The 20068-nt window shown below is 34.2% G+C and overlaps 2 protein-coding genes across 2 annotated transcripts; both read right to left on the bottom strand.

Annotated features, from left to right (window-relative positions):
• Positions 1-869: 869 nt before the first annotated feature.
• Positions 870-10758, bottom strand: LOC110814958 (uncharacterized). The gene is made up of 16 exons (XM_088223401.1): positions 10292-10758; positions 8221-8308; positions 7339-7410; positions 7188-7238; positions 7000-7044; positions 6778-6870; positions 6206-6307; positions 6053-6131; positions 5897-5979; positions 4458-4807; positions 3543-3597; positions 3113-3187; positions 2894-2985; positions 2260-2341; positions 1306-1389; positions 870-1080 (listed from the first exon to the last, which is right to left on the bottom strand). Exons 1-16 carry the CDS (start codon positions 10369-10371, stop codon positions 955-957), a joined length of 1557 nt encoding a protein of 518 aa, XP_088079527.1. The 5' UTR covers positions 10372-10758; the 3' UTR covers positions 870-954.
• Positions 10759-16915: 6157 nt separating this feature from the next.
• On the bottom strand, positions 16916-20028 carry LOC148253561 (protein neprosin-like). Its single transcript, XM_088222159.1, has 7 exons — positions 19229-20028; positions 18969-19055; positions 18671-18874; positions 18312-18473; positions 17720-17773; positions 17488-17634; positions 16916-17380 (listed from the first exon to the last, which is right to left on the bottom strand). The coding sequence occupies exons 1-7, from the start codon at positions 19355-19357 to the stop codon at positions 17000-17002; spliced, it is 1164 nt and encodes a 387-aa protein (XP_088078285.1). The 5' UTR covers positions 19358-20028; the 3' UTR covers positions 16916-16999.
• Between the last annotated feature and the right edge of the window lie 40 nt (positions 20029-20068).

Below are 20068 nucleotides of genomic sequence, written 5' to 3'. Positions count from 1 at the left end.
TATGCTGATATATACATACAGTTCATCCAATTTGACTGGACAAGTCAGGTGAGGGTTGCATTTTCTGCAAGGAATAATGGCAATGGGGACAGACTCATCCCCAACTGCTACCCTCAATGTAGAAGCAGGACAATACAAAGCAATTATTGCTAGAGATGAGAGCTGTAAGAATTGTGAATTATTAAAAAAAGAAACTAAACAAAAAGAAAAAGAAAAATGGTGGGTAGGGATATGATTCTTTTCCAGCCAGATTAGTTGGCCAAAAAGTCCCAGGTTTCCACTTTCCTTTCACCAAAAATTATAAAATCTCCACACAAGGAAATGCCAGAATATATGCAGCTTAGGATTCCACTTTGCATATGATTGATAATTGTGTGTGTGGTGACATATCTCCCACTGATAGTGGTTTAAGACTTATTTAGCAATGAGAATAAGACATCAAATGTAATAATCAAATTTACCCAAAAAGAAAAATAGAAAGAAAACAATGAGTGTCATAACCATATTATAATGATCTATGAAAAAGATATTATAACCTTCATAGTTTGAATATTATGATAAAACCACTGGCAGAGAAATCATTAAACCCAGAATCTCTAGAACTAGGGTGGATGCATCAGAAAATAGACATGGGTATTCGTAGAGATTATTATGTCAAGAAAAGAAAAACTATGAATAAAAACTCAACTATCAGGGGAAGTCCTAAAAAATAAATTATGAAGGAAAGTGCACTGCATAGGAAATTATGGCATTAGATGCCTATGCATATAGTTATTTACATGAAATTTGTCGAACTCGCGGGGTAAAAGAAAGAAAATCTTTTTAAATTTTATATAGACAATAAATTAGATATTTTTTGTATACAGTGCTTTTAGTATAGTTTTGAAGCAGAAGTGAGAGTATAGATCGCATGTACAAACTCTCCGAACATATGATGGCCCTTACAGATGGATCTTATGGCTCCGAGGAGGGTTTTGCTAGGTATTGACGCCATTCTTCTGGCATTTCCTTTCTCATCCTGAGCATCTTTAATGCTGCACTTGTTAAGGGTATGGCAAGTATGTCATACTCCTTCGGGGCCTGTAAGCTCAAGGGAAGATGTCTTGTATTATCTTGAAAATAATTGTTTAACTTTGGTTACCAAAATAAATATTTCATGCCTAGAGAATATAGAAGCACCATGCTTGAAATAATTTATCATTCTCCTAAAACCAATATGATGAATAAAGGTTACCAAAACAAACCCAACATCTTGAGCTATTAGACAAAAAATATACATTAATCTAGAAGATAAATAAATCATACCTTAGGAACCTTGAGCAGCTTCATATTTGCTTCCTCGGGAGTTTTTTGACCTTTTTTTGAGTTGCATTTGGAACAAGCAGCAACCTGTTACAAGAACCAAATCGACATAAACTGTAAAAACTTTGGGAATCGAGTGATGGTTCAAAAGCTTTTTCTTAAGGAAAAAGAAAGGGATTCATTCATAAGGCATCAAGGGGCACTGACTAATCTTATGGAATTCACACCAAAGAAGACAAAATATCTTTAAGGTTCCCTAGATTGTCTGCATCAGGAACTGAGTAACAACTCAAGGTTATAACAAACTTTCTTCCCCCTTTTCCATAAATCAAACTGAATCATACAAGTTCATATTTCACTGGACTTCTGGAAAAAAAGTAAAAACCTCCTTCTCTAAGTGACAGTTCAATTATTCCTAGGTTGATCGGATTTCTCGTTCGCAGCATCAGAAAAAATTTAAAAAGAAAAGCTCTTCTTTCAAACTTGAGTGATTTCTAAAGTTATTTGACTTCCTATCATTCGTTGGTTTCAGTTTGGTTTTTCTTCTATTTTCCCCTCCCAACTTGCCCGCGCGCACCCCCCCCCTCTAAAAGTGTATTATAGTATGAGCTTTCCATTTCTCTACTCATTCCCAGTAGAGTTCATTTAACGCAATTTGCATACGCACATGCAAATATAGAGCTATATGATGGCTTAGAGGGGCAAAATGGATCTTCTGCACTTGGACTTAGTTGTTCAAGAAGCTCCAATGATTGGCCTCTGTCATTACATGGATGTCTTTGTTTTCATTTGTAATAGGTATTTAGTTGAGAGACCTGATTATATGAGTACTGGTTATATTATAGAACAACGAATCCAGTTCATATTGCATATACATGTCAAAACCAGAGAAAAGCGCTGGTTATAGGATCAACATAGCAATTTAATTTAAACAAAGATATTATAGTTTGTTATTACCAGATTTTCCCACTTCCATTCTCCTCCTCGTGCAACCGGCAGAACATGATCAACAGTCAAATTATCAGGTGAAGAGCAGTATCTGCCAAGAAAAGAACATGTGATATGAATGTGATTAAAGGTGACACCAAATTAGTATCACACTTTTTAGCTAAAACTTTTCGATATTAGGGCAGAAAATTTTGCCCAACAAGGACAGGACAGATAGTAGAAGAGTGAAATATAACCAAAAAATTCCTACACGAAATCCCCAGGAGACTTAATGCATGTGATAATTCTACAAAGGATCTCTATACATTCTTGTCATCTAGGATGCCAATACTTCCTAAATTTTAAGAGAGCAAACACCTAATCTCCCAATGCCAAACAAAGACAAAAAGGACAGAAAAAGAAACAAACTCATACAAACACTACATACATATAAACACATGTACATGTTCTACTTTTAAAGGATTTGATTTATCTCCGATTGCTGCATATCAATATCGGCCGCTCATATTGACCTTCCCTTCCATTTTCATTCCAGAAAAACATATTCCACGAATCAATTAGAGAGCACTTTTCTGTCTCTCAGCATTTTAACCAGTGTCAAACATATTATAAGCTATAATTTGCCAGAGGCTAGACTACTCACTGACAAATGTAATTGTCCCGAAATAGTATATTTTTACGACTAAGGGAGCTTCTAACTCTTCTTCTCTTAACAACCTGCAGTAGATGTGGAACCTGGAGCAGAAAAGATATGGTTGGTTTTATTTGACATGTCACAAGTTCATAAATGAGCTTCTAACTCATATAGAAATATATCACTAAAAAAGGAAAGAGAAAAGCTAAATGCTCCTCAATTGTGTACCCTTAATACAGCCGGAATGTAGAAAGATCCACTTGGGGAGTTAACTGTCCGATCATAATATTCTAAGACATCAGCCTGGAAAAGCAGGGTCAAGAGCTTGAAAACAGAAATGAGCAGTTATCTTCAGCATATATTTATCATATGAAAATGCATGCAGTGTATGTGCATGTGAATTTACCAGATAAAGAACTTGCAGCCATACAAGACATGTATGCATGGCAAATAAGATAAGAAGTGTGCTTCTCAGCTACTACAATGCGTATGCTAAACATTAGCAATTCTCAGAAGTTAGACTAACTACGTCAGTCCTTTTTTCTGTAAGATTTCCCTCGAAAGATAAATAAATATAGGAGCTACACAAAAAACCCAAAACAACACATCATTACTTCCGACACATTGAAAATAAACCAGCAATGCACATTAATCCAACCTTCTCCATGAACTCCAAACAAATTGCACGCCTCCAGCAAACAACATTGACTGGCCTGATTGGGAAACAATAGTCAGGTTCATGTACCACCTCAAGAATGCAATACAAGAGCCAAAGAAAAACTTGCTGTCTAATTGTGAACAGCACTTCCAGGAAATCAAACACCAAACGAGAATCTATAATCACTTTCATTTTCATCCGTTTCTTAGTTCATGACATCATAAAGATTATGCTAAAAAGATAAAAATAGGATAAGTTAAGCATTCACAAATCAACTTCGAGATAGAGATATCTAGGAAACGAGTAAACAATCAGCAATCTGCCTAAGGTATCCTTTTGCCACCTGCCAGAAAACGTTCAGTAACCGCATGAGTTTGCCTACTTATAGCCAGCAGACCAGAGAATATCTCCCTGGAACTAAAAGATTGTCCACGTGGATGCTTAACTAAGACCCCTTAATTTAAAAATCTGGATCACGGGATGCTTTTCTTCTTTCAATAGCTATTCAGACATTGACATGTGTTGTATATAGCTTGAACCATATTGCTGTTTATGCGCTTAAGAATTAAACACCAGCACCTCATTCTAAAGAAATTACAATCTTGATTGATGAGTACTCCAAATATTTTCTCTTTGTCACAACTCCATTCATGTGCTCCTCTAGTGGAATAGAGGAAATGGTAGTTGAAGACACAGTAATTCAGAAGTAGAGAGAAATAGCCAAGAACAAGTCTTTGGGTGTTTGTCCAGCATCTAACTTATCAAAATCTTAGTAATAGCTTAAGCTGATCAAACAACCCAAATAGCCAAAAATCCGAAGCAGCAGAAACCCACATTCAGAACAAGAATTCAACTAAAGAAACAACACAAAGCATCAGCACAACATTGAAAATGGATTATCAACAGAGGAAGAACCTGTAAGAGATATCCAAAACCAGGCCTCTAAAGCAAGACAAATCATCCGTCACTGACTCACTATCGTAGCCATCATCTCCATCGTCGTCGTCGTCATCACTGGAATTGACACTTGCATCTGCACCAAAACGTGCGGATTTTTTCACAGAAGAAGAAGAGTAAATCCTGGTAGACGACCCAGAAAACCGTGGCCTTCTCTTGTTTGGTTGAATCGATCTCAACCCACCGACACCAAAACGTAAACCAACAAGTTTATAGTGAAGTAGGTCCTTCAGTTCAAGCCCAAAGAATGGTCCTTCTCCATTGAAGAGTGGCTTCAAGCGTCCATGTGCAGTAGTAAATTGCGCCATTCAAAACCCTGCTGCTTTGCAATTGGATTGTTTTGTTTCAAATGGGCTTATTGTTTTCAGTTTGATGATGCTTTAACAGGACAAATTTTGACGAGAAAAAAACAGGAGAAAGAAGAAGAAGAAGAAAAGAAAGAAAGAAGAGGAAAAACAACGGTTACCACATGAATTTTTTCTCGTATGGTCTGCTTTCCATGGAAAATATCTTTGTTGCTTATCAACGAAATTTCAAGTTTGCCATCTGAATATTTTCTTTCACTGGGAGGGAAGCAATATATAAATAAGTGACATCTTCTTATTTCTATTTAATTTTCAAGAATGTGTGTAGTTCAGATTCATCCTTCTTTTTTTTTTTTCTTTGTTTCAGTTCGTTTAATTTATTTCCATAATCTATTAAATTTTAATAAAAATTTGAGACAGTATTTTAAATTACATTATGAAATTCAACTAACATTATTTTTTAGTACATTTTGAATGACTTACGAATAGTTTAGCTTGAAGCACATACAATTTATACAGATTTTATAAACAAAAATGTAAAATTTATTATAAACTCTCAAAACCATATAAGATGATAAATTTTTTTTAATAATAAATTAATATAATGTTTGATTAAGATACAGATTATATTTATATCAAATATGTAATAAACTATTACTTCTGTTAAAAATAACAGAAAATGAGAGCTAAAAGATAACTATATGTCATTATTAAAAGAAAAAACCATTTTGTCCCCAGGTTTCCCTGAATTCCATAGGCAATCTGGTCTCACTTTCTATAAAAGTTCTTTATAGCTTTACAGGGGTTTTAACATGCAGCAGACAACAAGGCCAGTACAAGTTTATGAGGCATTGTAAGAGTTTTCAGCCCAAACTGGAGCAGAGTTTCTAAACATTGAAAGTCCACATCAAATCATCCAACAATTTTTCTTGTTTCTCTTTTTCCCTCCCAAACACATACCTAACTACTACTACCCAATTTCAGAATGGCATGAGACAAGACCTATATTGTAGGAATTGAAAAAGACCCCACACCACTCAGAAGCCTTCCGCCACGCAGTCCCATATAGATGCTCAGCACCAGTATTCACACCTTCATAAATGCCTCACCAGAGAACAAAGAAACAGCATCTAACATAAATCTGCTTTGGAACCCAGAGGCTAACATGCGTATATCTGGTATCAAAAGAAACAGAAACTTAGGAATAACACCATTTAAGTAAAGGTTGTTGGCAAGTGAAGAATATGCCATACCACTGCTGGACCTTCCTGAACTCTGTAAGTACAGGGTATATGTTCTCGAACGCGGTGTATGTTTCATCTCTCACCTATGCATCAAAAAATGAGTTTCGGATAGCCAATTCAATAAGAGAGAACGAACTCATAAAATCCCCAAACTCACCTTAGCTCCAGTGATCACAATCTTTCCAGACACAAAAATAAGAAGCACAATCTTTGGTTGTTTCATGCGATAGATAAGACCAGGAAAGAGTTCAGGTTCATACTGCAATAAGACAACACCACTTTAGTCCGTATTCTCAAGACAAGAACCAATAAACATAATCACCAATGAGAAATCATTCAACATTATTCACTTCGATGAGCACATCATGATACAGATACTTGTTTTTACAGTCTGAGACCACTCACTATGCAGAAGAGAATTCTGCTTCAGCTGTCCTCTAGATAAAAATCTCCAAACACTATTTTCTTTTTCTTTTTTTGAATAACAAATGTCCAAACACTATAAAAGCAATTCAAATATTTTTGCCTTAGTCCTAGAGAAAGGGGAGTCAAAATGAGATCTTGAAGACCCTACAAGATCTTTACCTATGCGCAACAAGAGAAAACTCAGGCAACCAAAAGACTGAAAAAGAATAGGACGTTCTTAGACAAGTCTTAAAACACAATTCTCTCACAAAGCAAATACAGTTTGCTCATTTCTTTGAAATCTTAATGAATATGGTCACTCACACTTGAGAAAGCACCATGAGAGTATGCAAGACCTTCAAGTCTGATGGGGAACTTTACGTCACAAGATCCAACAATATTCTGAATCTTAAAGTCCTGACAGAACACAGCAACAAAAGTCAACAAAAGAACACCAACAGTGTACATGTACACAAACTTTTATAAAATCAGAAAGAAACAACATTGCAATAGCAATACCGCAATAATGGGAGACAATGTACGTACCTTAAACTTGGCTGGAAACCCAAGCTTCTGGATAATTCGAGCATACTGAAAAATACAGATTTATCATCTCATATTGTCATTAAACTTCCAACAGATGCTTATTTAAATGTTAATGATGATAATTTTACATCTAACAAAACTGTCATGGTAAAAACAAAAGCACTGTGCAATTCAGAAACAAAACATACCTTCCTAGCAGCCAGTTTAGACTGCTGTTCACTCTTTGCACCAGTGCAAACCTGAGCATGGCAAACATAATGAGATGAGTTGACAACCTCATCAAAGGGCTTTAAACAACTATCTACCATGAGAAATGAAGAAAATTCAGAACTAACTCACCATTTTTCCAGAGGCAAAAATCAAAGCTGTGGTTTTAGGTTCTCTTATCCTCATTATAACAGCAGCAAAACGCTGGAGGAAGATTATATTAAAAGAAGTTAATAACCAACACTCTACAGAATGCGACCATCAAAGAACTCGACACCTGTTAGACAGATGTTCATTCACAGAGTTCCCGAACCACTATCCTATTTCAGTTATACTTAAATAAATCTATGATTGGAATGCTGTAAAACCTTCTACAGCAACCTAGCAAAAAAGCAATAAACCACTGTTGATGACAAACAGTTTTGGTTCATATTTCGAAAGCTTTTGAATCCTTCACTTGTTCAAATCACATCGTTTCAATAGCAAATACCTAGCATTTCAATCTCAATTTAGTGGAATTAGTTTTATTTAATCGTAGCTAGTAACTTTATCTAGATATTATGTAGAACGTCTAGATATTATATAGAACTCTATTGACAACAAAACCATCTCATATTTATTTGGTCAGATTAAAATATCATTTGGACATCAAAACAGAACTTTTGAACCAAAAATATGGATGTGTTATCTTACCTTCTCATTTCACTTAAAATTAACAGCTTTCTGCTACCATGTCAATATCTAGTTTGCTAATTTTTGGTCAGATAGCAGTATAATGGATATGGTTAACAAGCTGCTCTAACAATAAGTTCATAATGTAATTTACCACATGGTTAGATTTTTGCAATAATTTCACGCCATTATACACAACTATGAACCTAGAATACAATGACAGTATAGCTATCCCGGACATAACTTATTGCCAAGTATTAGCAACTATATATGCCAGAGGCACTTGCTACATACGCATCACGGCACCATTGAAAAGAACCAAATTAACCAAGTGTTACAAACCTTTGGGTTGTATTCTGCATTTCGAGCTTGCAATGCAATTTGCTTTAAATCCAATTTGCAATCCAAGTTGACTGTTGACACAATATTCCTGAAAATAGCATTCCAATTTAGAACATAAATAGAAGGCAATTTACGATGGTTCAAGACTATGTAAGTGCATGTTCTTACAGAAAAGATGAAGATTTTGAGAGTAGGAAAAACTCCTTTTTTCATCTCATTACATCAATGATTAGTGCCTCATTTTATAGGCAAAAACCAGAGGAAATGACAGCTAGCAGAAGGAATAAATGATAGCTAACATTCTGTTACAGTGCCTGATTCTAACAGATCCTATCAGAAAATGAAAACAGAAAGCAGTAACAGTAATTGTAAATACATTTTATTCCTAATATTTCTACAAAAGATTATAGTGGTCAAAGAATAGAAAAAACAAAAAATAGAAAAACTATAAGTACAAACTTGACCACATAAAAAAATGGAAGACCATTCATGTTTTTACACAAACTAATCTCATACATTCTCTTATATTAGTCAAGATTTCTGCAAGATTACTTGCTCAAATGGTCAAATGCTTACCCAGGCACAAACACACACTAAGTTTAAGCACCAAAAATAATAATAGCCTTGAAAATTTTCTACTCTACAATTTCAATTAGAATTTGCAAATCAGTATGAAAGGTAAACAACAAAACGTTTTATATTCTACTGGAAATGCTTTCTTTCCATAGAAAACAAGAGCAAATGGATAAACAAGGGAAGAGAATAAGAGAACATGCAATAATATCGGGATAAAAGTAACAGACACAATAATTTGGAGGAAAAAATTCATGAATATTTTTTATTTTACCTTTTAATAACTCATCGTCAGTTGCTGAAAAGAAATATTTGCAACTTTTTTTTTGAAATATAAGATTAGTAATATTATGCACAAAGGTACCAAAAGGGTACAGCGAAAAGAAATATTTGCAACTTAAAAGATCAATACTGAATTTTCAAGTCATTAGTTGGAATTTATGCTTCTAATCATGTGGTAATCAATGGAAACAACGAGAAAAAAAAAAGGAAGTTGACACTTCCTCAATTATGCTGTGACAAGATCTCACCAATAACAAACAGCTTAAAAGCCAATATATGATGTCTGACAACGGCTCATAAAAGTATCCAATCCTAGAAATTAAGAATAGCCTAGTTAGAGTGTAGCGGACCAACTAAAGCCCTTGTCATACAACACATCAGCATTACTAAAATTTCTAATTCAGGAAATTGAGAAACACAGTCCAGATGTTGGTCATTCTATGCAGACAAAGGACACAGATCATCATCTGATACATGACCATCAGACCCCAAATAATGACGAAAAAATGAAGTTCAACACATAATGACACCAAAATCGATGATCAGTTAAGTAATGATCATGGGGATCACTGGCCCACAAATCTATACAGTGAACACCATTAAAGAACAATCTAGGTAAAATGTAAAAACATCAAACATTTTGACAACAAATACATAACAGAACCACAAAATTTGCATGGAATCAACCCATAACTTATACACAATAATGTCAAGTAGCAATTCTCTGAGGGTCATTGTCCTAGCAGCAGTTTAACACCATTGAGTTTCTAAAAGGTATGCTAATTTGGGATGTTAAACATAAAAAGCTAAATATCGCAAAATTTAAGTCGCGGATAAGTTAAATCACAAATGGTTCTAACCTTCAAGCGCAATGAAACTCAAGAATAAGTAACTATACAATTATATGGTAGTGGTTGGAGTTACCATCTACCACGCTTTGGGCACATCAACCCGAAATAGTAACAGATGGTTCTCTAGCATTTTTCACCACAAGGTAGAGTAGAAAATTCTTCCTAACACAAACATGTGGAATATGAGGCATTGCATAATCTCTACCCACGAGCTACAACAAATTGGATATACCAAACATGTATACAGCTCACAACGGGAAAACCACTTGTTGAATAACATTACATTCTTATCCATCATTTAAAATCCGCATAACCATACTGTAGAAATTTAGAAGGGAAAATTTTGTAAGTTCGCATAGACTTACTGAAGAGTGGGAACAATGCCAGAGGGGTGCTTGGAAAGATCCACCGGCTGGCTCCCTTCCAAGCCACCTTGTTCCGCCATTTTTTCTGTTATTCACCTCTCCAAAATTAACCCTAAAAAATTTTGAATCGAAACAACAAAAATTGATAGTAATCTCGGTTCCCTCTTTCACAAATCAACCCAAGAAACACCCGATTAACCCCAAAATCTTCCTAATCGCGCACCTCAACCACAGAAACCCCAACCCACAGGATTGCGATTGCGATTGCGATTGCGATTGCGATGAACTGACATAAATTATCCCGGTCTTTGACAAGGGTTTAGAAGGCAAATCGCAGAGCTTGATGTAGAAGAGAAGTCTTTTATAGGGTCTGATGTAAGGGAGATCGAAGAGCTTTTGTACCTTTGAGATTTGGATTTGGGTTTCGTGGTTTGGTCAAGAAGCGAAAAAGGTGGGGGCTTTTGTTACCGCCAGGTTTAAGTATGTATAGGGTTAAGTACGTATGGCGGTGAGAAGAGAAGTCTAAATAATATAATTATATTTATACTAATACAAAATTAAAAATAATATTTAGTAATATATAAATAATATTATATTAGTTATATTTGTCAATATAAATATAATTATTTATTAACATAATATATTCTATTTATTTATTATATATAATATATTTATAATAATAACAAAATTTAAAATATATATAGATAAATAGTCAAATTCAGACGAGTTTTTGAATGTTAAATTCAAAATTATTTATTTTTTACTGTCAACTAAAATCTAATTAAACTCAAACTCGCACTTTAATTTAAAAAAATCGTATTAGATTAAATTCGAGCTAATCAAATTAAAGAAATTCAATTTTAGAATATCATCCATAATATTATAATCTATTTGGGAAGTATTTCTACGAGTACTTTTGAATAAATATTTGTACTATAAACAAACATCATATTACTAAACTATTTAGAAAGAGTGAATAAAATTTCAAATAAATTTAAATAAATAAAGTAAATAAAAGATTAATGATCGAACATTTATTCACTTTTTAATCACGCTTCTCAGATCTAGAACCCCCAAAACACACGATTGTGATTGCGATGAACGTCACAACAATTATACTAATATTCGACAAGCGTTTAGAAGAAATAGAGAAAATTAGCGAGAAAATCATATCAATAACGAAGGAAGACGTTTGAAAGGAAATGTCTTTTATAGGTTTTAATGTAAGGAGGATCACAGAGCTTTTTTATCTATGCGATTTGGATTTGGGTTTCGCTTGTGGTTTGGTCGAGAGAGGAAAAAGGTTGGGGGCTTTTGTACCACCAGATTTAGATATATATAGGGGTTGACGGGGATAGTGGTATCCAGTCGGTTAGAAGATGTAGTTATCGACTGTAGCCGGTGATTCATATGATTCTTACATGCACGATGCATTATTCTAGAATGACAAACATATAATTAGAATTAAAAAATAATTATAAAAATATTATTAAATTTTATATTATATTAAAATGTATATGTATATATATTTGAACGAATGCTTTGGAAAGAAAGGAAATTATACATATATATACATGCGTGTTGAAATTAGAAGGGAAAATTTTGGGGGAACACATTCCAGAAGAGTGGAAAGAATGTCAAATGGGTGCTTGGAAAGATCCACCGACTAGCTTCTTTCCAAGCCACCTTGTTCCGCGATTTTTTCTGTTCCTCACCTCCCCAAAATTAACCCTAAAAAAATCTTGAATCAAAACAATAAAAATTGATACAAAATTTGGCTCCCTCATTCACAGCTTAGCCCGATTAACCTTAAAATCTCCTTAATCGCGCTCCTCAAATCTAGAAACCCCAAAACACAAGATTAAGATTACGATGAACATCCCAACAATTATACCGATATTCGACAAGGGTTTAGAAGGAAGAGGAAAAATTAGCGAGAAAATCATATCAATAACGAGGGAATGCGTTTGAAAGGAAGCGTCTTTTATAGGTTTTGATGTAAGGGGAATCACAGAGCTTTCTTATATATGCAATTTAGATTTAGGTTTTGCATGTGGTTTGATCGAGAGGCAAATAAGGTTGTGGGCTTTCGTACCACCAGGTCTAGGTATATATAGGGGTTGACCGGGTTGGTGGTATCCAGCCAGTCAGAAGAGAAAGTTATCGGCTGTAGTCAGTGATTCATATGATTCTTATATACACAATGCATTATTCTAGAAGGACAGACATACAATTAGAATTAAAAATAATTACAAAAACTTTATTAAATTTTATATTGTATTAAAACGTGTATGTATATGTATATTTGAATGGATGCTTTGGAAAGAAAGAAAATTATACATATATATACATATATATATATATATATATATATATCCATGTGCGTTGAAATTAGAAGGAAAAATTTTGGGGGAATACATTCCAGAAGAGTGGAAAGAATGCCAGAGGGGTGCTTGGAAAGATCCACCAATCGACTCCTTTCCAAGCCAACTTGTTTTGTGATTTTTTCTGTTCATCACATCTCCAAAATTAACCCTAAAAAATCTTGAATCGGAACAATAAAAATTGATGCAAAATTCGGCTCCTTCTTTCACAGCTCAACCCAATTAACCTCAAAATCTTCTTAATCGCTCTCTTCAAACCTAGAAACCTTAAAACACAATATTGCGATTACGATGAATGTCACAACAATTATATTGGTATTCGATGAGGATTTAAAAGGAAGAGGGAAAATTAGCGAGAAAATCATATCAAAAACGAGAAAAGGCGTTTGAAAGGAAGCGTCTTTTATAGGTTTTGATGTAGGGGGGATCACAGAGCTTTCTTATCTATGCAGTTTGAATTTGGGTTTCACTTGTGGTTTGGTTGAGAGACGAAGAAGGTTGGGGGCTTTTGTACCACCAGATTTAGGTATATATAGGGGTTGATTGGGTTGGTGGTATCCAGCCAATTAGAAGAGGAAGTTACTGGCTGTAGCCGGTGATTTTTATGATTCTTACATACACGATGCATTATTCTAGAATGACAGACATATAATTAGAATTAAAAACTAATAACAAAAACGTTATTAAATTTTATATTGTATTAAAACGTGTATGTATATGTATATTTGATCTTATGTTTTGAAAAGAAAGGAAATTATATATACATACGCATTGAAATTAGAAGGAAAAATTTTAGGGGAACACATTCCAGAAGAGTGGAAAGAATGCCAGAGGGGTGCTTGGAAAGATCCATCGACTAACTCCTTTTCAAGCCACCTTGTTCCATGATTTTTTTGTTCCTCACCTCCCCAAAATTAACTCTAAAAAATCTTGAATCAGAACAACAAAAATTGATATAAAATTCGGCTTCCTCTTTCATAACTCAACCCGAGAAACACCCGATTAACCCCAAAATCTTCATAATGACGCTCCTCAACTGTAGAAACCCAAAATCACAAGATTGAGATTGTGATGAATGTCATAGAAATTATCCGAATCTTTGACAAGGGTTTCGAAGCTGATACAGTGTGTAAATAACAAAGACCCAAGATGCCCTGTAACACCCAATTTATTATTTTTATTTTTATTTTATTTATTTTAATATATATTAGAGTTTTAGTTTAATTTTTTAATATTTAATTTATAAGATTTTAATTTAATTTAATTTAATTTAATGAAAATAAAAATAATAATAATGATAAAATAGAGTAAAATTATTTTTGGGGAAAATTGGTGAAAATTTGTATTCTGAGGGTGTTTTTGAAAAGAAAATCGGAAACCAGATGATCAAAACGCAATTTAAGAAAGTTGTGTCACATTAGCAGCCACGTCAACATCCCAGTCAGCGACCCCGGCCAACCAGAACACGCCACGTGGCAAGGAACCTGACGCGGGAGACCACGCGGACGGAGCTACATGAGCGATCCGCGTGCACGCGATCGAACGGTTCAGATCTCACGCATGTGGATGGCCCAGATCTCACGCGCACAGACGACCCAGATCTCACGCGTGCAGACGGCCCAGATTGAATCACGCACGGACGGCCCAGATCGCATCGCGATGGATAGTCCAGATTTATTCTCATTTTAATCACGATCGGACGGTCCAGATTAAATCGTGATGGATAGTTGAGATTAAAAAGGAAAGGTTATAAATAACCTCACACACACCCGACCCCAAACCCTAGCCGCTAGTGCCCTTGCCGGAGAAGAAGAACCAGTCGCCGGAGGAGCCGGCCGCTGCCACCGCACCGGAGGGTTTTCCGACTGCCAAACGATGTAAATTTTCTCTTATTGGCTCGTTTTTCGATGTTGAATCTGCCTATGGCCAAATCGGAGCCAAACCACCGGCCAATCGGCCGAAAAACACCACCGAAGTCCGCGGCGCTGCTGTGGCTTCCTTTGATTTTTGCCTCCGATGAGGCCCTTTCCGGTTCTTGTTTGATGCAATTTTTACACCACTGTGATCACCATCCTTTTCTCTATAGGTTGATGGGAGCAAAACATCAAACCGCAACTCGCGCCGGAGAAGCTGCCGCACCCGAGAGCTCTGCCGCTGATAAGTCTCGATTTTTCGTGATTTTTTGGCCCATTGAGGGCCCTAGGGTTGTTTTATCGCAGGAACCAATGCAAGTTTGGCTGAATTCGGCCGAAAACGGCCAATCCAAGGCGGATCGCCGCCGTGAGTGGCGGTGCCGTCGCCGGAGCACAGCGGAGCCGCCGTGCCGGAATTCTGATATTGGCCGAAAAGGGGTCATGGATCTGATTTGGAATTTTTTGGGACACGTGCAAGTACCGGTAGTGCGTTTCAATTTTTCGAAAAAAATTTAGGGAATTTAAGGACAGCCCGTAGGCGCACTGTAAAGCCAATTTCAGAACCCGAAATAAGTAAGGATTTCTCACCCTATTTTCTATCACGGTATTAAAGCTCAATAAATAATAAAACGGTATTTTATGACATTAGAGATATGTATAATTGATTGAGGTTGTCAATAGAGCCTGAATCTGATATATTGTCGCTCAGTTGCTGTTTGATCAATTTTCCAGTATTAAATGCAGTATGGTATTTGATGTATTTATTTTATGATTTCGTATGCATGAATCATAATTTCTTTTATTATGGTTTAAATTATGGTAAACCCGATGTTGTGTTGTTTTGTTTGGTGTTATTATTAGTTTACGTGTTTGTGTATGATTGAAAAATTGAGACCAAGGAAAATGGGGAAAAGGTTATGTGAATTGATAAATGGATAATGTGGACAGCCTTACTAGATATCCTAGGAGATGGTGGACGGACCGGATCCGTAGGGAACCCTAACGGGAACGTGGTCTCTCATATCGGATGGGGTATGGAGATCTTATGTATTTTGGCGCCCATACCGGATAAGGTATAGAGACGACCCGTTTCACCCTCATACCGGACGGGGTATTAAGGTTTATGGTTTTGACGCCCATATCGGACGGGATATGGGGACGGCCCGTTTCACCCTCATACCAGACGGGGTATTGAGGTTCATGGATTTGGTACCCATACCGGACGGGGTATGGGGACGGCCCTGGAATCAGATTATTAATGTTAATGGTTCACGTGTAGCGAGGACCCCCTATGGATCCCCACGGATACTAGTAGGCTGGTAAAAGAGGAAATCTGTTGTCTGATTATTGAAGTGCAAAAGTATAACATGTGTTATGTTACAAAGTGTATATGATTTTATGATGGTTATAATGTTATTGTTTCTATATGATATTTTCACGAATCTCACCGAGGTAAGTGGACAGTAAAGATTTTTATTATTAATAAATGAATTTGTTATAAATTATGCTCTATTGGTCGTTTTTGTTTTCTACCAACTTTTACTACTGTGGCAGTGAGATACTGTGATGTATTTACTGGGCTAGTGTAGCTCATTCCTTACTTAACCATTTCAGATCAGGAAGACGTGGTTCCCGAGCCCGTTCCATAGGAAGATGGCGAGTTAGACGCCTAAAGATTTTATAGTTCTATTTATAGTTTTTATTTCGAGTATTTCTTTTAATTAGCTTATTCTTTCATACGTTGAATACGTTTATGGCTATTGTGTAAGGGATGTTAATCAAAATTTTTATTTCACTTCCGCATTTAAGATTTTTTATACATACATATTTATTTGAATTTCTGGGGCCGTTACATGCCCAACCCTCGATATTTCAAGAACCATAAAATATAATTAAACAGTTACTAGAGCAGTTTCTAAAGAAAATATGATCAGATAGTTTCTAGTAGTTATTTACAGTTTATTGTATTATAGAAGCAGTTATGTTTTCTTTTTTATTTAAGCTTATATGTCTAAGGTACTGGTATGGAATAATTTTAGCAATAAAATTATGGTTAATTTCTCACCCTAAGCGAAATGTCTCTATAATCCATTCTTTATTTTGTTTGGGACCCTATTAGAGGCAACAAGGAAAATTAGTGAAAAGATCAGATCAAGAACGAGGAAAGATGTTTGAAAGCAAGTGTCTTTTATAAGTTTTGATATAAAGGATCATAGATCTTTCTTATCTTTGATATTTGAATTAGGGTTTTGCTTGTGGTTTGGTTGAGAGGCGAAGAAAGTGGGAATCGCAGAGCTTTCTTATCTTTGATATTTGGATTTTTCATATATTAAATTACCCTAATTTATTATATTGTAGCAACCATGGCTCTTGAATTTTTCATTATTACATTCAAATTTATATGAATTGTGTCAAGGACACATAGAGTTTCTTCCAGGTCCGCCATAGTAAAACTCTGGATCTTCGACATATTCTCGAATATAATCACCATTATAGCAACAATATTCATCAACATAACAATATGCCCATGCTGGGATTTTCAAAATCAAAGAATTATCACGAATTCTCATTCTCTTGATAGACCCTGAATTGCCAGAAACATAATCTGGGAAGTGTCCATTACCCATTCCTGTGGAAGTATGAGGTGATTGTCCTAACTTTGAACTGTACACTTCACCTCCCCATTCAGCACATTCAGCATGATACCTCAATAAATCAAATAACTCAGCTGGCCAGTATCCTATATTGATCTTTTCTCCATATTGCACCCACCAATTGCTTGTGCTGGGATCCTGTATTCGAATATTCAATCATATCATTTATGTTATGTATAATTAAAGTTACGTGTTTATGTAATTTGTAGGTAGATGTTAAGAAGAAGAATTGAAGTGGTGATGACCTGAAAGATGTAGAGAGTGATCTGAAATGGGAGGCCATAAGGAGTGGAGATGGGATAGATTGATGCACCAAGTGCAATTTGGTTGCTGGTTTGAATGAAACCAGGACATGTGAGATCAAAGCAACCTGTTGTCTTTGAAGCATCAACCTATTTTAATTCATACCCATTTATTCAAATTAATATGTACATTTTATAAATGTACATTAATTATTAATTGTTGAAGTATGCTTACTGTCCAGTATATAAATAATCTAGTTTTTCGATCTCCGTATACACTCGGATTTACCTGAAAATAAAGTTTAAGAATACATAAAACTCATGTTGAAATAACTATTGGTTAGATAAGTAATGATGTAAATTAAAATAGTATATTGTCAAATAATTCTCGAAATTTGACATTCTTTATAATTTAATTTTTAATATTTTTTATTTATTTTAAATGTCAAATTTTATCTATTTTCTTAATAAAAAAATAAAAATAATTAGTTTGTATCTAAATAATTTAAAAGACATTTAGAAAACAATAATCTTAACTAAATTAATTAGATTAATAAATTAATAACAATTAAAAACAAACGTCATAGTATTAATAACATATTTATTTATTTATTTAATTAATTAGTTAAAATATAAAATATTTAAATATAATTTAATTATTTAATTTTTTTGTTAAAAAATAAAAATAAATTGAGTATTTAAAATAAATTAAAAATATTAAAAATTAAATTATAATAATATAAAAAATAAAACGATAACAAATATCATATTTCGAATACTAATATAATAATTTATTTCGACAAAAAGAGTTAGAAAAAAATACTAACCGCCCATCCGGATTGAACAGTCTCATAATTATAGTAAGGGCCGCTCTTGAGACTAATTTGAGAAATACTGTACTCGTCATCAGATTCAAGATTAGGGTTCCAAACTTTGATTTCTCCTTTAACTCCAGAATAACTGTACCCTAATGTAATTAATATTACTTTCTGATTCACATCACGAAAATAAAAATGTATTATCATATACATCCATGACACCAGTATCTAAGAACGAAGTAAGAAGAGAAATCCTTTTTTGATATCGGTCTCCAATTTAAATGAGACAATAATTTTATCCCGTTTTAGTTTAATCTGAAGTTAAATTGAACATTTTTTCGTCTCATCGAATTCGGATAAAAATATACCGAGTGATTTTTTTCTTGAAGGTAGAGTTTTCCCATGTCTATTGGCTTCTTTCTTCCATTATTATCTTGATTCCGAAATCTTCGAACCGGAACCGTTCCACGAGGACAGCTTCCACTTTTTTGCCACAGTTGTGATATTAGGGAAGATTGTTCCTTCTTTTTGTTTAACATTCTTGTTGAGAATTTCTCTGTAGTGGGTGCCATCTGAAAAAACACACAAAGTTAAAAAAAAAATTTAAGAAAAAAAAAAAAACAGATAGATATTGTTGTAAAGTTCAAATTGTAAATGTATATAGACCTGGATTGTATGATTTCTCAGAGCAGGATGATCAAAAGCTGGCTGATTATAAATGTCAATACAATCAATTATATCTCCATCTTCACTCTGCAAACAAAATGTAATTTCCAAAAATCAATTACCACCCATTTCTATTATTACTTTCTTCTTGTGGGGTTGGTATAAAATTTATGTTTTTTGTAAAATAAAAATTCAAATATATATATATATATATATATTGCAAGAAATAATTTTGTGTAATATAACTGTATATAACTTACCTTGATACTTTCCAAAGCAATCTTTCCAACTCCTGGGAGTATCTTCTTCCCATTCACAAATAATGTCACTCCCAATAAAATTATCACTAGTTTAAATCCCAACCCAACACAAGAATATCCTCCCTCCATTTTTCCTTTAATATTCAAGAGCTAAAAGATAAAAAAAAAAAATTCACAGAGGAAGTTGTAAATTCTGCCTGTGATATTATATAGTATATGTAATGGAAGCATATTAATTTGCCTTAAAAATCTCTCAGTACATAAAATTAGCATGATCCAACTCCTACCATCCATTTCCTTCAAACATTTCAAGTGAAAACGCCAAAAACATGAAATGGGTCATGAGGAGATAACAAATGCCATCACCAAATTTAATGTCTATAATTATTTTCAACTAAACAATTCATAATATATATATATATATATATATATATATTTACACACATACACACACACATAATTTACCAAGAGCTCTTCGGTGGTATAAATTTTTTTGAAAATTTCTCACATATTTTGAAAATAGAACGAAATTTAATAATAATAATAATAAATATTTTGGAACTTTATTATTTATTTCAAACCAAATGTTTTTGGAAAGAATGGATTTGAGTTTTATGGTAGGAACAGAATCTCATTCTTCTTCACTCGTTGGAGCAAATTTGAATTATTACATTAAAAAAATCATGTAAAATCATATATAAGTTTGTGTATAATAATGATCTGTTCCATAAATTTTTGAAGATAAATAACCTAATCCTTTAGCTGTGGTAAAATTATGAAAAAAACTTAATAAAACTTTATGAAAAAAAAGATATGGTATACATTTCAAATATTCCTGTT

This window comes from Carica papaya, chromosome 6 (genome assembly GCF_054855325.1).
Source record: "Carica papaya isolate Zhongbai chromosome 6, ASM5485532v1, whole genome shotgun sequence".
Lineage (NCBI taxonomy): Eukaryota > Viridiplantae > Streptophyta > Magnoliopsida > Brassicales > Caricaceae > Carica > Carica papaya.
Note: the sequence above shows the minus strand (reverse complement) of the source record. Positions and strands in the feature narration are given on the sequence as shown.

What these genes read in the sequence shown, in the direction of transcription:
- LOC110814958 (XM_088223401.1), bottom strand. Translation starts at nt 10,371, where the DNA reads ATGGCGGAACAAGGTGGCTTGGAAGGGAGCCAGCCGGTGGATCTTTCC. An exon ending in CTAAACTGGCTGCTAGGAAG is followed by an intron (nt 7,045 to 7,187) that starts GTATGTTTTGTT and finishes TGTATTTTTCAG; the next exon opens with TATGCTCGAATTATCCAGAA. An exon ending in TTGTGATCACTGGAGCTAAG is followed by an intron (nt 6,132 to 6,205) that starts GTGAGTTTGGGG and finishes TTTGATGCATAG; the next exon opens with GTGAGAGATGAAACATACAC.
- LOC148253561 (XM_088222159.1), bottom strand. Translation starts at nt 19,357, where the DNA reads ATGGAGGGAGGATATTCTTGTGTTGGGTTGGGATTTAAACTAGTGATA. An exon ending in TGAGAAATCATACAATCCAG is followed by an intron (nt 18,875 to 18,968) that starts GTCTATATACAT and finishes GTGTTTTTTCAG; the next exon opens with ATGGCACCCACTACAGAGAA. An exon ending in CTGTTCAATCCGGATGGGCG is followed by an intron (nt 17,774 to 18,311) that starts GTTAGTATTTTT and finishes CTTTATTTTCAG; the next exon opens with GTAAATCCGAGTGTATACGG.